General features: G+C 42.4%; 1 protein-coding gene across 3 annotated transcripts in view; it reads right to left on the bottom strand.

The window, feature by feature from the left end:
• LOC115024219 (cGMP-dependent protein kinase 1-like) overlaps positions 1-20,000 on the bottom strand; it is a 40,076-nt gene that overhangs the window by 14,225 nt on the left and 5,851 nt on the right. For all 3 annotated transcript variants that reach the window (XR_003834104.1, XM_029455586.1, XM_029455587.1), the window contains exons 2-7: positions 16,999-17,165; positions 7,853-7,966; positions 1,932-2,037; positions 1,276-1,339; positions 211-288; positions 44-138 (exon numbers count right to left, since the gene is read on the bottom strand). Coding sequence is in view for 2 of the 3 variants with exons in the window: in XM_029455586.1 (XP_029311446.1) it covers positions 44-138; positions 211-288; positions 1,276-1,339; positions 1,932-2,037; positions 7,853-7,966; positions 16,999-17,165 (624 nt within the window). In the remaining variant the exon portion in view is untranslated. The remainder of the gene's footprint in view (positions 1-43; positions 139-210; positions 289-1,275; positions 1,340-1,931; positions 2,038-7,852; positions 7,967-16,998; positions 17,166-20,000) is intronic.

Raw genomic sequence — 20,000 nt, 5'->3', positions numbered from 1 at the left:
CATGATGCACCAGGCCTCGGAGTCGGAGGTCACATGATCTTACCCCTGCAGTGCTTTCTCTCCGAACCAGTCCCCCCTGGCGAGCTCTCGGAGGTGTGCTGGCTCCTGATTGGCCGGATCCTCCTGGGTCACGTTCACCTGGCGGCGTGATTAATGGTGATCAGGATGAGTTCATTATTAATAAAAAGGAATAAATCGGTGTGAAGTTACCTTCCCCTTGCTGATGATAAAGAAGGTGTCTCCTCGGGCTCCCTGTCGGATGATGAACTCTCCGTCTTCGTAATGCGTCTGAACACACACAGCATTTCATTTCGCTTTAATGACGTAGTTCGTTCCAACGCGTTTTATTTTTTAATATTATCAGAGTTTAACAGCCATTGATGCTTTTACTTATTTAAAGTCAGAGCTTTAATAATTCAGATAGAAATCTTTAAATATAACGTACATTTTTCCATCAATGTATTTGGTACCCAAACGGTGAACAGAATATTATGACTTTACTATCGTAATTTTACAAATGATTTCTTAGAATATTATGACTTCATCCTGATTATTTTAGGATTTTATTAACGTACTATTATAACTATTTGCAGGTGTCTCTAGTTTAAAGGTGTCTGTAGTTTTTTCAGGTGGTGTCTGTAGTTTGCAGGTGTCTGTAGTTTGCAGGTGTCTGTAGTTTACAGGTGTCTGTAGTTTAAAGGTGTCTGTAGTTTACAAGTGTCTGCAGTTTAAAGGTGGTGTCAGGTGTCTGCAGTTTAAAGGTGGTGTCAGGTGTCTGTAGTATACAGGTGGAGTCTGTAGTTTGCAGGTGTCTGTAGTTTACAGGTGTCTGTAGTTTACAGGTGGAGTCTGTAGTTTACAGGTGTCTGTAGTTTGCAGGTGTCTGTAGTTTACAGGTGTCTGTAGTTTGTCTGTAGTTTGCAGGTGTCTGTAGTTTATAGGTGTCTGTAGTTTGCAGGTGTCTGTAGTTTAAAGGTGGTGTCAGGTGTCTGTAGTATACAGGTGGAGTCTGTAGTTTGCAGGTGTCTGTAGTTCAGAGGTGTCTGTAGTTAACAGGTGTCTGTAGTTCACAGGTGTCTGTAGTTCACAGGTGTCTGTAGTTTACAGGTGTCTGTAGTTCACAAGTGTCTGTAGTTTACAGGTGTCTGTAGTTCACAGGTGTCTGTAGTTCACAGGTGTCTGTAGTTCACAAGTGTCTGTAGTTCACAGGTGTCTGTAGTTCACAGGTGTCTGTAGTTTACATGTGTCTGTAGTTCACAGGTGTCTGTAAATCACCTCCTCCATGACGTCGGCCAGTTTACTGAGCGTTTCCTCGGGGAGACCTTGGAAAGACGGAACGCTGCGGAGACAAAGTTTCATTCTCATTCTGAAAGTTTGTAATTTTGCTGTTTGTTAAATGCAATAAATAATAAATGAATTAAAATAAAAGCAAAAAATATAAACAAGTACATAAATATTAAATTGATTGAATAAAACGTTTTATTTATTTACTTTTTTTGTAAATAAAGCGATGAATGAAAATAAATAGGTAAATGAATAAAAGTAAGTAAATAAATAAAATAAATAGGTAAATGAATAAAAGTAAGTAAATAAATAAAATAAATAGGTAAATGAATAAAAGTAAGTAAATAAATAAAATAAATAGGTAAATGAATAAAAGTAAGTAAATAAATAAAATAAATAGGTAAATAAATAAAAGTAAGTAAATAAATACTTATTTACTTAGTATTCTCTAAGTAATACTAAGTATGAATAAAATAGCTAAACAAATAAAGGAAAAGAACACAAACAAGTTATATCAAATAATACATAAAAATAAGTAAATATATTTAAACACATTTATTAATCATTTAAAAAAGTGAATAAATAATAATAAAAAGAGTGTGTGGGATTTGAACCTCTACAGTGCCTTGCTCATAAGCTGCAGTCACCTCCTCAGGAAGTCCATGTACTCGGCGTGTTTGATGAGTCCAGTCCTCATCATGATCGTCTGGAAACACTGACGGTCGATCGCCCAGAGCTTCACCTGCACCAGAGCTGAAACACGTCGTGTAATAAACATAGTGACCTGCTGGTACATGAATCAATAAACCACCATGAACACAAACTGCTGTTCAGAAGAGAGGATTATTAAACAGCGTGGAGGTGCATATATTAATATCTTAATATGGTAGGTGTTTCTATAGCTGTGTGTGTGTGTGTGTGTGTGTGTGGGGGGATGTTAGTTTTATTATTGTGTCTTACAGATATACCGACGCCCACATGACGCTCCATTAATTCTTTTGATTCATTTCATTAATTAGTGTTGAATCCCGTGCACATAAAAAGCAGGAGCGTGCACGTGAGACGAGTTGACTTCTGACACTTTGGAAACATCTCAGCAGTCGCTGTTAATATGGAGAGGACGAAGGAGAAGACGAAGGAGAGGACGAAGGAGAGGACGAAGGACAGGACAGGACGAAGGACAGGACGAAGGACAGGACGAAGGAGAGGACGAAGGACAGGACGAAGGACAGGACGAAGGAGAGGACGAAGGACAGGACGAAGGACAGGACGAAGGACAGGACGAAGGAGAGGACGAAGGAAGGAGAGGACGAAGGAAGGAGAAGACGACGGAGAGGACGAAGGAAGGAGAGGATGAAGGAAGGAGAGGACGAAGGAAGGAGAAGACGAAGGAAGGAGAAGACGAAGGAGAGGACGAAGGAAGGAAGGACGGGACGAAGGACAGGACGAAGGACAGGACGAAGGACAGGAGGACGAAGGACAGAACGAAGGACAGGACGAAGGACAGAACGAAGGAGAGGACGAAGGAAGGAGAGGACGAAGGAAGGAAGGACGGGACGAAGGACAGGACGAAGGACAGGATGAAGGAGAGGACGAAGGACAGGACGAAGGAGAGGACGAAGGACAGGACGAAGGACAGGACGAAGGACAGGACGAAGGAGAGGACGAAGGAAGGAGAGGACGAAGGAAGGAGAAGACGATGGAGAGGACGAAGGAAGGAGAGGACGAAGGAAGGAGAAGACGAAGGAAGGAGAAGACGAAGGAGAGGACGAAGGAAGGAAGGACGGGACGAAGGACAGAACGAAGGACAGGACGAAGGACAGGACGAAGGACAGGACGAAGGACAGGACGAAGGACAGGACGAAGGACAGAACGAAGGAGAGGACGAGGGAAGGAGAAGACGAAGGAAGGAGAGGACGAAGGAAGGAAGGACGGGACGAAGGACAGGACGAAGGACAGGATGAAGGAGAGGACGAAGGACAGGACGAAGGACAGGACGAAGGACAGGACGAAGGACAGGACGAAGGACAGGACGAAGGAGAGGACGAAGGAGAGGACGAAGGAGAGGACGAAGGTTAGGACGAAGGAGAGGACGAAGGAGAGGACGAAGGACAGGACGAAGGACAGGACGAAGGACAGGACGAAGGACAGGACGAAGGAGAGGTCGAAGGAAGGAGAGGACGAAGGAAGGAGAGGACGAAGGAGAGGGCGAAGGAAGGAGAGGACGAAGGAAGGAGAGGACGAAGGAAGGAGAGGACGAAGGACAGGACGAAGGACAGGACGAAGGACAGGACGAAGGACAGGACGAAGGACAGGACGAAGGACAGGACGAAGGACAGGACAAAGGAGAGGAGGAAGGACAGGACGAAGGAGAGGACAAAGGAGAGGAGGAAGGAGAGGTCGAAGGAAGGAGAGGACGAAGGAGAGGACGAAGGAAGGAGAGGGCGAAGGAAGGAGAGGACGAAGGAAGGAGAGGATGAAGGAAGGAGAGGACGAAGGACAGGACGAAGGACAGGATGAAGGACAGGACGAAGGACAGGACGAAGGACAGGACGAAGGACAGGACGAAGGACAGGACGGAGAGGATGAAGGAGAAGAGAAAGGAAGGACAGGACGAAGGACAGGACGAAGGACAGGACGAAGGACAGGACGAAGGACAGGACGAAGGACAGGACGAAGGACAGGACGAAGGACAGGACGAAGGAGAAGATGAAGGAAGGAGAGGACGAAGGAAGGAGAGGACGAAGGAAGGAGAAGACGAAGGAGAGGACGAAGGAAGAAGAGGACGAAGGAAGGAAGGACGGGACGAAGGACAGGACGAAGGACAGGACGATGGAGGGCACGAAGGAGGGGACGAAGGAGAGGACGAAGGATAGGACGAAGGACGAAGGAGAGGACAAAGGAGAGGACGAAGGACAGGACGAAGGACAGGACGAAGGACAGGACGAAGGAGAAGATGAAGGAGAGGACGAAGGAAGGAGAGGACGAAGGAAGGAGAAGACGAAGGAGAAGACGAAGGAGAGGACGAAGGACAGGACGAAGGACAGGACGAAGGACAGGACGAAGGACAGGACGAAGGAGAAGATGAAGGAGAGGACGAAGGAAGGAGAGGACGAAGGAAGGAGAGGACGAAGGAAGGAGAGGACGAAGGAAGGAGAAGACGAAGGAAGGAGAAGACGAAGGAGAGGACGAAGGAAGAAGAGGACGAAGGAAGGAAGGACGGGACGAAGGACAGGACGAAGGAGAGGACAAAGGACAGGACGATGGAGGGCACGAAGGAGGGGACGAAGGAGAGGACGAAGGATAGGACGAAGGACGAAGGAGAGGACAAAGGAGAGGACAAAGGAGAGGACGAAGGACAGGACGAAGGAGAGGAGGAAGGAGAGGTCGAAGGAAGGAGAGGACGAAGGAAGGAGAGGACGAAGGAAGGAGAGGACGAAGGAGAGGATGGGAGATCAGATCCAGATGCAGCTGCAGTGAGCTGACAGACATCCCATAAACCTCGCCACTGATGCTCAGACGGAGCCGGTTACCATGGTGACGCGCTGTCCACCTGAATGTATTCACTGTGTGTGTGTTGGCTGCAGTTACCGTGGAGACGCAGCAGTTAGGATGTGATTTAGTTGCATATTTATTCTTAATTCTGCACAAAGATCTTTGTGAGAAGAATGTTTCGTTAAGTGAGATGTGGAAACACAGAGTCTGCTTCATCTTTCGCACTATTTTGTCATTTTAAAGGTTAATTGTAAACGTAATTGTCCGCGTGTCGTCCGCGAGATCGGAGATTCGATCCCCGGCTGCTCCGGCAGGACGCTGAACAGCGAACGTGTAAATGTTGGCAGGAAGTGTGAAAACAACGCTGATGATGATTCAGTGGATTTTAAATCATTGCAGAGAAACAAACGTTTATGATTCTCACACGCTTTGATCACTTCTGTAGTTTCATGAAGTTTATTCTGGACATCTGTCTCCCTGAGCTTTCTAACGGTTAATTGTGGTTTTCTTTCTGTGCGCTGAGCGTTTGTACTCCTCTGTACAAACAAACATTTGATTTAGGTTTATATATCTTATTGTTCTTACGCCTAACTTTGTTTTATCCTCATCTTACTTGTGTTTGACATTTTCTTCTTCTTTTTAATTGTTTCTTCACTTTTTTGTAAAGCAGCTCCTGTATAAATAAAGTTTTACATTCTTATTATAAATACTACAGTGCTGTAAAGTGTTGGAGTGTATCCGAGCTGTTTGGTCATTATTTTTTATTTCCACTGCTTTATGACCCGCTGCCTGTTGCTACGGAGATACGGAGAAGTGTCTCCGTAACCACGGAAACTACAGGAGACATTCCACGGCAGAGAATGTAAAGCGCGCGCGTGTGTGTGTGTGTGTGTGTGTGTGTGTGTGTGTGTTGGTCATTGTTGAAAGATTATTTGTATTATTATAATAAATGTCTCTGTTGATGTTCAGCTACATTCAGAGACTCTGCTGAGTTATTAATAATTCATGTTCCTGTTTTACATCGTTTAATCTTTCAGCTGTTTGAATTCTTGTCGCTGTAACAAGTTAAAAACATTAACAAAGGTTTTTGGATAAACTGATTTTAATGAACATATTGTAGAAATAAAAGTGAACAAACAGTTTATTGTTCCAGTTTAAACTTTATTGTAGTCCACTGAACTTTACTCCACTAACTATTGATGTTCAGTTAACTTCAGAGACAAAACGCTGAGTTATTAATAATTCATGTTCCTGGTTTAAACCAAACGGGAATGTTCCATCAGGTCGACGAAACATCGCTGAGAGTTTCATGTAAATGACGATAAACTTTATTTTTCTTTCTGACATTCTGTGATTAATGTTCAGCTACATTCAGAGACAACAGTCGTTATTTATTCATAATGTATTAATAATTCATGTTCCTGCTGGGTTTTTAAAGTGCAGCTGTTGAACCTCTTTAAACTCGTTTAAGATCTTTCAGCTGCAACGTTTCACTTGAATTCTCGTCGACGTAACATCGCGGAGAGTTTAATGTTTCTGTAAAGACTGATTTGAATCATTGAGGAGGCAGCATACTGTAAAGCTTAAAGTTATTTTTGTACTATTATAATTTCATATCATCATAATGTGTACAGTGAGCTAATCTGGCTTTATTCTTTATTAAAACCCGGGAGACATAAAGTGATTTACAGATGAATTGTACTAAATAAAAGTAAATGTGAGGATAACAAGTGATCTTTATTTGTGTGACTGAACTTTACTGATTTATTAATATTCATGTTCCTGTCCCTTCTTACACCTCGACACATTATGAGCACAAACCCAACGATGAAGACGTTTCTGCTTTTTATTAAATCAAACATTTTATATCCGTTTCCTTCTATTTCAGATGTCTCTTTAATGTTTTAATTGTATTTGCTTTTATAACATGTTTCTGTTGCACTTTGTCTCTGTGCTTCTGATGTTTTACGTGAAACGTTTGTGTTTGTGTATAAAGTGGTTTTAATAATTCATATAAAGCTGATCGCTGTGTTAAAGAGAATCAAAGCAGAAACTGCAGTTTGTGTTAATGTGAAGATAACGAGCGGAAAAAACACAAAAACGAATCCCCCTCGAACGCAACGCTGTTGCCAAGAGACACCGTTGCCAAAACTCTGGCAGCTCATTGGCTGGACCGGATGGTGTTGCCTGGCAACCGCTGCTTATCAAGGCACTCGACCAGGAAGCTCTGACAAAAAAGTTGGAGGTCCACACACACACTCACACACACACACACACACACACACACACAGACACCCACACACACACACACACTCACACACACACACACACACACACACACACACACACTCACACACACTCACACACACACACAGACACCCACACACACACACACTCACACACACACACACACACACACACACACACACACTCACACACTCACACACACACACACACACTTACACACACTGGAGGGATTCTGAGCAGAGGAAAAACTTCCAGCTGCTCGTCTGTGTTTGTGTCTAAGACTAATTGAACTTCATCAAACTTCAGGAACAATAATGGAGGAAAGTGTTCTTTAGAATATCAGATGAACATATAAACTTTACTCGTTCACAGCTTCAGTGATGAGGGAATGAACACAGTATTCTCCCATCATGCAACACTGCGGATATATATATCTGCTATTTTGAAGAACTGCAGGTTTTTTCTTAATGTTAATAAAAAAAAATCAGTTTTGAATCAAAGTTATTGAAATAATTATATTATAAAAAGTTCAATAAAACATTTTTAGCTGAAGTTTGATAAATCAAATATTAATATTTAATATTCCTATTTTCAATGTTAAATGACGCACAAAAATTAAGAAAATGTTTTATTATCTTCATAAAACGCATTTATTTTGAAAAGAATTCGGACTGGCTGACAAAATATTTTAAATGTTGGACATTATTGAATAAATTGTTTAGGCACTGTATGATGTGGACGTTTCAATCTTCTTCTGGGGCCAGAAATATTTCAAAGTAACTATTAATAAGTACAAATAATAACTAGTAATAATCTCAGTACTCACTCATGACGGTGGCCGTCCGCGTGCAGTTGTACAGGATGGCGAGCTCTCCAAACACTTTCCCCGGCCCCATCGTGCACAGCTTCATCCCTTCTTTAGTCACCTCCACCTTCCCCTCTGCAGAGACACAACTTTTATTTTGGAGGGTTCAAACAGGAAATCAACAAGTAATTATTATTTATTTTTTTAAATGTGACATAAGATATGATAAGATATTTAAGACAACATGTAATAGATGTGAAACATGTAGTAAATTTAAAAAAGAAAAAGATAGTAACAGAACAAAGACTAAAGAAAAGATGATTCCTTTGATTTTCTAATGCACCAACAGCATTATTATTATTAATAATATTATTATCATTATTATTAATATTATGATTATCATTAATATTATTATTATCATTATTAATATTATTATTATTATTATTATTATTATTATTATTATTATTATTATTATCATTATTATCATTATTATCATTATTATCATTATTATTAACAATGATAATAATACATATTATTATCATTATTAATATTATTATTGTTAGTATTATTAATATTATCATGATATATTAACAATAATACAAGAATGAGTCCTTCTGGGTTATGTTATCCGGGAGGACTCCGGAAACAGTTGCAGGGTACCGAAGGACTAGAAGGGCGGCAGCTTCTGCCGTGTCAGAGGCAAAGCAACGGGTGTGGGAGAAGTTCGGAGAAGCTATGGAGAAGGACTTTTGGTCGGCACCAAGGTGCTTCTGGAAAACCATCCGGCACCTCAGGAGGGGGAAGCGAGGAACCATCCAAGCTGTGTACAGCAAGGGTGGGACCCTGCTGACTTTGACTGAGAAGGTTATCGGCCGGTGGAAGGAGCACTTTGAGGAACTCCTGAATCCGACTAACTCTATGGTAGAGGCAGAGCTGGAAGCTGATGGGGGATCATCGTCAATTCCCTGATGGAAGTGACTGAGGTAGTCAAACAACTCCACAGTGGCAAAGCCGCAGGGGTTGATGAGATCCGTCCAGAAACACTGAAGGCTTTGGGTGTTGAGGGGCTGTCTTGGTTGACACGCCTCGTCACCATTGCGTGGAAGTCTTGGGTGGCAGACCGGGGTGGTGGTTCCCCTATTCAAAAAGGGGGACCAGAGAGTGTGTGCCAACTACAGGGGTATCACACTTCTCAGCCTCCCTGGTAAAGTCTACTCCAAGGTACTGGAAAGGAGGGTTCGGCCGGTAGTCGAACCTCTGATTGAAGAGGAACAATGCGGATTCCGTCCTGGTCGTGGAACAACAGACCAACTCTTTACTCTTGCAAGGATCCTGGAGGGGGCCTGGGAGTACGCCCATCCGGTCTACATGTGTTTTGCGGATCTGGAGAAGGCGTATGACCGGGTCCCCCGGGTGATACTGTGGGTGGTGCTGCGGGAGTATGGGGTGAGGGGGTCACTTCTGAGGGCCATCCAATCCCTGTACGCCCAAAGCGAGAGTTGTGTCCGGATACTTGGCAGTAAGTCGGACTCGTTCTCAGTGAATGTTGGCCTCCGCCAGGGCTGCGCTTTATCACCAATCCTGTTTGTGATTTTCATGGACAGGATATCGAGGCGTAGTCGTGGAGGAGAGGGGTTGCAGTTCGGTGACCTGAGGATCTCATCGCTGCTCTTTGCAGATGATGTGGTCCTTATGGCATCATCGGTCTGTGACCTTCAACAGTCACTGGATCGGTTCGCAGCCGAGTGTGAAGCGGTTGGGATGAGGTTCAGCACCTCAAAATCTGAGGCCATGGCTCTCAGCAGGATACTGGTGGATTGCCTACTCCGGGTAGAGAATGAGCCCTTACCCCAAGTGAAGGAGTTCAAGTACCTCGGGGTCTTGTTCGCGAGTGAGCGAGAGATTGGCCGGAGAATCAGAGCCGAAATCAGAGCTGACAAAAAGAGAGCTGAGCCAGAAGGCAAAGCTCTCAATCTACCGGTCGATCTTCGTTCCTACCCTCACCTATGGTCATGAAGGCTGGGTCATGACCGAAAGAACGAGATCACGGGTACAAGCGGCCGAAATGGGTTTTCTCAGACGGGTGGCGTCTCCCTTAGAGATAGGGTGAGAAGCTCAGCCATCCGTGAGAGACTCGGAGTAGAGCCGCTGCTCCTTTACGTTGAAAGGAGCCAGTTGAGGTGGTTCATCTAGTAAGGAGCCACCTGGGCGCCTCCCTAGGGAGGTGTTCCAGGCACGTCCAGCTGGGAGGAGATCCCGGGGAAGACCCAGGACTCGGTGGAGAGATTATATCTCCTCACTGGGAACTCCTCAGGATCCCCCAGTTGGAGCTGGAGGATGTGGCCCGGAGAAGGGAAGTTTGGGGTTCCTTACTGGAGCTGCTGCCCCTGCGACCCGACCCCGGATAAGCGGTAGACGATGGACAAAAACATATTATTATTATTATTATTGTTATTTTTATTTTTATTTTTATGACAGTGAACACTTGAGAATAAATATTTCATCATCATCATTCAAATGAACTGTTTATAAATGTAATTTGTGGTGAAGAATTATTAAATCATCAGCAGGAAAAGATCCTGCTGCTCCACGTCTGTTTCTGTTCACAAATCTGATTAATCAGCGTGTGTGTGTGTGTGTGTGTGTGTGTGTGTGTAATAGGAACAAATGTGTTTTGTTCTGCTGCTGCAACACATTGGACACAAAATAAATCTCTCAGATGTGCTTTCAGTTATTTTGTGTTGGATTAAACAGACACACACACACACACACACTCACGGGCCACCTGTCGTGTGTGTGTGTGTGTTTTGTATATCAAAGATTGTCTGCTTTCATTAGTCTGGAGCAGAAACACAGTCTCACGTTCCGAAGTTATTTATTTTTATAAAAGCTCATTATTTGCTATAAATACTCGATGATTCAAAAGCATCAGATTGTTTTTTAATGATTTTACAGACGTTGAAGTTATAAAATATCCGAGCTGCAGCGGTACAAGCTCTCCAAATACAAGCTCTCCAAATACAAGCTCTCCAAATACAGGCTCTCCAAATACAAGCTCTCCAAATACAAGCTCTCCAAATACAGGCTCTCCAAATACAAGCTCTCCAAATACAAGCTCTCCAAATACAAGCTCTCCAAATACAGGCTCTCCAAATACAGGCTCTCCAAATACAAGCTCTCCAAATACAAGCTCTCCAAATACAGGCTCTCCAAATACAAGCTCTCCAAATACAAGCTCTCCAAATACAGGCTCTCCAAATACAAGCTCTCCAAATACAGGCTCTCCAAATACAGGCTCTCCAAATACAAGCTCTCCAAATACAAGCTCTCCAAATACAGGCTCTCCAAATACAAGCTCTCCAAATACAAGCTCTCCAAATACAGGCTCTCCAAATACAGGCTCTCCAAATACAAGCTCTCCAAATACAAGCTCTCCAAATACAGGCTCTCCAAATACAGGCTCTCCAAATACAAGCTCTCCAAATACAAGCTCTCCAAATACAGGCTCTCCAAATACAGGCTCTCCAAATACAAGCTCTCCAAATACAAGCTCTCCAAATACAGGCTCTCCAAATACAAGCTCTCCAAATACAAGCTCTCCAAATACAGGCTCTCCGAATACAAGCTGGATACACTTTCTTCAGCTTGTCCTCAGTCGAGCAGGACTCGGGGACATTAGTAACATTACTAATTACACTGACGGTAATAAAAGTAAAAAGGTTTTTATATTGAGAAGCTTGTTAGCGACAAATGTTTTCAAGACACAGAAGCTTCAAGCGATATTTACTGACGTGTTTTATATTGTAGAACAAAACCTTAAAATCTTTATGAGACTTTATTTCAGGCTTCGAACCAAAAACACATGAAAACATGTTGAAATACAGGAAGTGCAGACATGCCGACTCGTCAGGTTTGAGGACTCGTCTCTGCAGCACGCATTACTCTCTCTGTTCTTACCTTTCACAATAAAAGCCCAACATGTCCTGGCAGCAGCGTGAAGCTCTGCTGATCATCAGATGTTCAGATTTATGTAAATAAGTAAAACATCTGGTGCAGCATGATATGACGGATTACACACACACACACACACACACACACACACACACACGTGTTATTGTTGAATGACTCCGTCCTGCAGGACCAGATGTTTCACCAGCTTCAGTCACGTGATACTGTCACTGTTCCTGTGACGTTTGTTTCCTGTCGCACTGGGTTCAAACAAAGTGTGTTTCCAAGTGTTGGGGAGGATGACTGCGTGAGTTTAGAAGTAGATGACTAAAAACTACGAGACTAAAGAGGCGCTAAACCACAGAGCGACTTCAAAGACACAAACGTCTCGGACTCGAAACGAGTTTTGTCGCATCATCCAATTTACAGACATTGTTTTAATCTTCATTTGCACAAAACTCTGCAGGTCGACTGTAAACACGTTTTAACATATTGAGCTGCAGACAAACAGGAAACAGTCGATGTTGTACATAATGTTAGTGTGGGCGAACATGTGTGGGCGGACACACACACACGTAGATACAATCGGCTGTGTGTGTGTGTCTGCAGCAGTATCTTCGGAAATGAAAGAATATTAAATTATCTCTCAAACTGGAGGTTTAAGTGCTTAATATGTTAATAAACACACACACTCAACCTGTCCACACCAGACTCCATTACAAAACTTGTCATTTTAACATTTTTTTGCAAATAATCCAAATTCTCTTCGTAACCTAAGACCTTTTACTTCCTCTTTCCTGCTCTTATGTCTCTTTTGTCCTCTCCTTCCTTCCGCTCTTTCCTTCCTTCCTTCCTTCCTACCAATAGAGAGGAAACCCCCCCCCTTCCTGTGTCCCCGTTGGGACTTCATTTCCTTGAATGATATGTACGATCGTTAGCGTCGAGAGACAAATAATAATTAGTTCCCGTCTTGATGAATCACACGTATGATGTTTGTCATTTTGAAAGTGAAAGTTTGTCGTAGTGACATTTAGTTTTGCGTGTCTCTCGTCTCGCAACATATACGTCACGGACACAAGCTAGCTAGCACCAGGCATCGTAGCGGTGTAAATGTACGTTAGCTATTTTAGCCTCTATGCTAAGTGGTCACGTTGCTCCGCGTCTGTCAGAGACTAAAATACGGCTGCTGGGTCATAAAGCGCCGGTTTGTTCGCACGTTCTGCGACATCATGAGCCATCCGGACACGGAGAAGCAGCGTTCAGTTTCTAAGCTCCAAATGTCCGGAACTAACTCGCAGAAGACTTTTAGGAAATCAAATAATTATTATATCTGACACAGCACGTTTAAGTTTATTATGATTATTATGATTGAGACTGAAGCTTGTGCAAAATTTGACAAAAAAAGAAAAGATAAAAACAAACGAGAACATTTGACACACGACTGAGAATAAATTATTATAAATTAAAACATATTTTAATTTCTTTCTTTATGAACTGATTAACATTTTTAAAACATTTAAAATCCCAAAATATGGTCGTCGAATAAGTTGCCATGCCAACCGCAGCCAGACCAGAGAGCCCAGTGTGTGTGTGTGTGTGTGTGTGTGTGTGTGTGTGTGTGTGTGTGTGTGTGTGTCTGGTCTCTTACATAATGAGACAAAACTGCTGCATCTGTTTCTTCCTCCAAACACACAATCAGTTAGGGCCATATTTATAACACACACACACACACACACACACACACACACACACACACACACACACACACACACACTATCAAATCTTTATCGTGGTCTGTTTTTAGGGATCACTTCCTCTTCCTGTGATAGAAGTCGTTATATTCAGCAGCCATCTGCGCCCCCCCCCCCAACACACACACACACACACACAGGATTATGATCCAGTAATCGCAGCATGAATCTGCTTTTTTGTTTTCTTCTGACTGTTTTACTTTTTTTATTTTTCATTTCGGGTCCAAAAACAGATTCTTTTTCTGCCATAAATCCTTAAAAACGTCTGCGTGTTATTTTTAACCGTCGCTGTTGTCACTGCCGGCTGTTTGTTGAGGAGGAAGCCTCTAATTCACAACTTTAATATCACATTTGGACATTTATGGGACATTAACACGTGTTTACTGTTCACAAATCAAATCATACGAACGTGTTTCAAATGCAGAACAAATATTTATGATTTGTGATGTCGCTGCGCGGTAACGAAGGACATTCACTCAACTACTACACGGACGTACAGGTACTTGTACTTTACATGAGTCGAGAGCTTGTAGTTATCCCTTTAATGTATTAATGTGAGGACCACACACACACACACACACACACACACACACACACACACACACACACACACACACACACACACACACACACACACACACCAGACTCCACTCTAAAACCAGTCACTTTAACATCGAGTTGTTAATTAGCTTACATCCCTTTTGTATAAAATCTGACCGACATACATTTGTCTGATTGTGAGGACTCGCTCTTGAACTCAGCGTGAGTGTGATTAGCGCAGCAGCTTTTTATTTAGATATTAATGTCATCAGTTGGTTCACACCGCTCGCTGCCACCCACCGACACGGAGGATCGGCCATCTGGAGGATTGTTCTCCAGAAACATTCAAGTTTGTCCCGAAAAATACAACCTGACAGTCCGATTGTTTGGGGTCACAAGGTCCTGAAGGTGCACAGGGGGGGCCGGTTATTATTTCAATCCTCGATTAATCTGCCAGAAAATGTGGATCAGTGTTTCCCAAAGTCCTCAAATGTCTCAAAGATATTAATTTGACTGTCATAGAAGAATAAAGAAGAAAATATTCACATTTAAGAAGCTGGAATCAAAGAATTTAGATTTTCTTTTTCATGAAAAAATGACTCGAACCAATAAATTAATTATTTAAAAAATTGTCAAAATAAATAATAAATAAATAATGATTTTTTTTGCAGCTCTTAGAGACTTTTTAACTGATGAAACACTTTTAAGAACCTTTTACATAAAACTCAAAGCGTCGTCTGACACCAGCGGGAGGATCACGTTACTGTGCAGGCTGCTTATGTAACACACGAACCTCAGACGCAGCTCTAAATACAGACCCGAGAGGAAACTCAGCGCAGAAGCATCGGGGTCAGCGGTCCGAGCGCCGCCTCGGGCGACGTGTGTGTGGACAAAATAAAGACGCAAAAATCCTTTTTAGACAAAATGTATCAAGATGTATTTCACAATAAAAGGTGGTGCCCCTGCATCGTTATTTAATAACAACACATTATGTAATGAACAGCCATATGTAATACATTGCTCTGCATTGTTACATATTGCAGTGGTTATTACGAGACTCTTGTCCCTTTGGGGAATTCATTTATTAATTCATCTATTTATTTATATATCTATCTATTTATTCATTTATTTATCTATTCATTTTTTAACCAAAATGTCTTTATTCATATTAATCATAACTTTAATGCATTCAAGCATAAATAATCGTGACTCAAACTTAATTTTAAAAGATTAAATTAGTTCAGTAGATTATTATTTATTGGGCAAACCATGAAGGCAGCTATTTAAGTTGCTTATTACATAATGCATGTTTTATTTTTGTGAAGAAATGTGCAGCTCCTACATTTTGTAATGTGTAATACTTTACTAGCTTTAGTTTGTTACATAATGCATGTATTATTATGATCTTCTCACAGGTTACGCAACACGTTCCCGGATCAGCTGCTAAAGGTCGAGCTGAGCAGGAACTTTTCTGTTTCAGGGGAAATGTCACGAAGCCTCTGCAGCACGTTCACCTGCAACAACCTCAACATCGTACTGTGAACATAACGAACAAAAGGAAACAGGAAGGTTTCAGCTGAACCTTTTCTCCTTTTTCACAAACATATTTACAGAGAAATCATGAGTTAGATTTGAACCTTGTTTCAATTTAAATAAGTGGAATAAATCTTCACCACTGAGACCAACTCTCCTCATCATCGAGTCCAACAGTGCAGAAGATATAATGTGTTGGACCGTTTGTTTTTACCATGTCATAGGAGGGCCATAAAAATACACCTGTACAAGAATAAGAAGATAAAAGAACCGAAAATGTGAACATTAAGGAAAATGCTTTTATTTATTTTTTTCTCTTCATATCCCCACGTTTATTTATTATTTATATTGCTTTATATTTCCAAATTTTATTAATTTACTTTTTTATAAAATAATATATAAAAAAATGTTCCTCTATACTTAATTACATTTTTTATTTACTTATTAATTCTTGTATTTATTTCTCTTTATATTTCCCTTTTTTTTTGTTTCATATAAGAAGAAGAAGAACTCCCATGATGCACCGCTGCTGCTCCACCACACCAAACTCCCATGATGCACCGCTGCTGCTCCACCACACCAAACTCCCATGATGCACCGCTGCTACTCCACCACACCAAACTCCCATGATGCACCGCTGCTGCTCCACCACACCAAACTCCCATGATGCACCGCTGCTGCTCCACCACACCAAACTCCCATGATGCACCGCTGCTGCTCCACCACACCAAACTCCCATGATGCACCGCTGCTGCTCCACCACACCAAACTCCCATGATGCACCGCTGCTACTCCACCACACCAAACTCCCATGATGCACCGCTGCTGCACCATCACACCAAACTCCCATGATGCACCGCTGCTACTCCACCACACCAAACTCCCATGATGCACCGCTGCTGCCCCACCACACCAAACTCCCATGATGCACCGCTGCTGCTCCGCCACACCAAACTCCCATGATGCACCGCTGCTGCTCCACCACACCAAACTCCCATGATGCACCGCTGCTACTCCACCACACCAAACTCCCATAATGCACCGCTGCTGCTCCACCACACCAAACTCCCATGATGCACCGCTGCTGCACCATCACACCAAACTCCCATAATGCACCGCTGCTACTCCACCACACCAAACTCCCATGATGCACCGCTGCTGCACCACCACACCAAACTCCCATGATGCACACCAAACTCCCATGATGCACCGCTGCTACTCCACCACACCAAACTCCCATGATGCACCGCTGCTGCACCATCACACCAAACTCCCATAATGCACCGCTGCTACTCCACCACACCAAACTACCATAATGCACCGCTGCTGCTCCAGCACACTCCAGCTGTTGTTTTAGCACAGCGCCCCCTGGTGGCAGAACGAGGCATTACACACCTTCCATGACGTACACCAGCGAGCCCACGTCGCCCTCCTTGATGATGCAGGCGTCCTTCCCGTAGTCCACGGGGTACATGCAGTCCACGATCTCCTGGATCTGAGACAGCTCCAGGTTTTTCATGAAGTCGTTGTCCAAGATGGCGTCCTTTATCATCTCCTTGGACCTGAGAGGAGACGGAAAAACGGTTCGACAGCAGATTAGAGGTAAACTTAAAATGTCCTGCAGATGTTTAAGATTCAAACATCTCATTGAAACAGGTTCAGCGACTAACATATGAACAACAGAAGAAAAAGGTGTGACTGCAGTATTATAAAACATTATTATCAAACAGAGGGAATATAATCACTTGTAATGCAACAAAAACAGGCAGCTAGCAAACACACACACACACACACACACAGTCTGTTCTTTTTTAGGGTTCACCTGAGAAACATCGACTCTGTTTTTATAAGTGAAGCTGATATGATGTCAGATTACTGTGTGTGTGTGTGTGTGTGTGTGTGTGTGTGTGTGTGTGTGTGTGTGTGTGTGTGTGTGTTCTCTACTCATATTAAGCAGAAACCTTTCTATAAAGTTTACTAACTGCGTCACGTCTCCTGTTTTTTACGCTGCAGTTAGATCTTCCAGCGGTGGAAAGTAACTTTGAGATACTATACTTTAATTGAGTATTTTCCATTTCCTGCTACTTTAAACTTCAACTCCTCTACATCTCAATGTAAATATTGTGCAGTGCAACTCAATGGAGCCACCGGCTACTAAGAGACTGTTATAAATCTATATTTATGTATTTATAGTCCACTGTTTCAATATGCAACACTTTGGTGAATTCACACAAAACTAAAACATTTAAGACATTTTATACATTAATACTTATTTTAATAAAAAAAATCGAAACATTATCAAATAATAATTTGGCCACCCCCCCTGCAGTAATCGGGGACCCGCTACGAGTCACGGACCCCCTGTTGAAGACCCCTTATCTACCTTAAACGTGGACTCAGAAACACACGTGGCTGCAGTTCCCACTTGTCACCACCGCCAAAGAGCACGACATGAAGACCTGTGAGATTATAATTTAAAACAAAGATATTGTTCTCCATTTATCCTCGTTTTCCAAACATATGCAGCGAGTCACATGACGCGCAGTACGTCTCCGCCGCAGGATGTTTTTGTTATTGTTATTAAATGTTTGTGAGATTCTGAATGTTTTCTTTCTTCTGGAAGTTTCTACAGTCTCGACATGTAGAAATCTGTAGAAAAGCTTTTTAGTTTTACGGTATCTTTAGTTTCTTCCCGACAAACTTTAAACTTCAAGAGGAAGAAAATATTTATTATTAAACTGATTTAATAAACAATCCGTCACAGCTTCTGAAACTTTGGATGTTTGTTGTGTTCAGTGTTTATCCTGATGAACAATCATTAAATCTATAATTGAGTTTAATTATTGTCCTTCTCCAAAGTAAATGAATGTAGATTCTCAGTTTGCGTCTTGTAATTACAGATCTTCTCAGCAGCTGCTGACACACAAGCTGCGCTTTAGTTTCTTCCTCCTTCACGCACGAACACGAGGAGCAGCTGACCCTCGAGCATAAAACACGGAGACGAGAGACGAGATTTACTTCCTGTCAGGCAATAAAGCACATTTTAATAGAAAAGCACTGAAAAGAGAGAGAAGGAAATATAAAGAGGAAAGAAAACACAAAATATATTTAACCACTAAACTCACCTGGAAACTAATAATCCAACAGAACTCTTTTGATTTATTATTATTGATAATTATTTTAACTCTTTAAAGTTGCTCTTCTTTAAACTTTAAAATATATTAATATCGTTTTCTACTTTCACTGAGTAGTACTTTGTAAATATAAATTTCACAGTTTTAAGCCTTTAAATGATGTTTGTTCGTCCGGCAGTGGCTCAGGCAGGAGGGGCTTGGACTGTGAGCCGGATGGTTGCTGGTTCAAGTCACCGACCCGACCTGCCGTGGTGCCCTTGAGCAAGGCACCGGACATCTCCCTTCCCCCCTCACTCCCATTGCTCCCCGGGCGCTGTACACTAGCTGCCCACTGCTCCTGGTACTAGACTCCTGGTACTAGGATGGGTTAAAAGCAGAGAACACATGTCACTGTGTGCTCTGCATGTGTGACCATTAAAAACAGGGTTTCATCCCATTCTAATAATTTAGTATTTTCTCCCAGATTACAGTTTTAAACACGATGTCAACTAAAGCCAAACAAAAACACAAAACTATTTGATATGTTGAACAAAGATGTTAAAATAACTGCGTGTTGAAGTTACGGACGTGAATTTAAAATAACAGAAAGCGTGTTTGTTTCATTCAAATGTTTTATCCTCGAAACGTAAATAAATGTCATTTATATTACTTTATTTTTGTAAGAAAAGTTACTGTCGGTCCTGCTAATGTAGGATCACCAACTTAAACACTTCTGTATGAAACATGACGTGGGAAGTATCTGAGATGAAGATGGAAAGACACCTGAAGGTCCACTAACAATAGATTTATAGTTTTATTCTAAGACGAGACGAGCACCAGGAGGATGTTGTGGAGCCGGGATTTATTTTGGCGAGAAGGAAATACTTCAGTATCTGCATGTAAATGAGACTCTGGAGGAAGGGGGGGGGGGGGGTGTAGACCCTCGAGTTATTACTGTGTGAGTCACAGGGGGGGGGGGGAATAAAAACATAATGAAGGAATGCCTGAAGAAGTCAACAGGGAGAAAGAGTGACAGCAAAAAAACAAGCGGCAGAAAGAAAAAAGTAAATTAGAAGAATGTAACAATAAATAGAGAAGAAGTAAGAAACACTAAGAAACTAGACACAGAAAAACATCCCAGTGTGACAGACAGAACGTCTTCCCTTTCAAAATAAGAGCCTCTGTGAGTGTCAGCAGATCATTAACTTGTCTGGAAATGGTTATGAAGCGATACTGCAGACAGCAGGAGAGCTGGTGGGCGGCAGCAGCCCACACACACTCCAC

Source organism: Cottoperca gobio, chromosome 19, assembly GCF_900634415.1.
Source record: "Cottoperca gobio chromosome 19, fCotGob3.1, whole genome shotgun sequence".
In the NCBI taxonomy this organism is placed as follows: Eukaryota; Metazoa; Chordata; class Actinopteri; order Perciformes; family Bovichtidae; genus Cottoperca; species Cottoperca gobio.
This window is presented reverse-complemented; position numbering and strand designations above follow the sequence as displayed.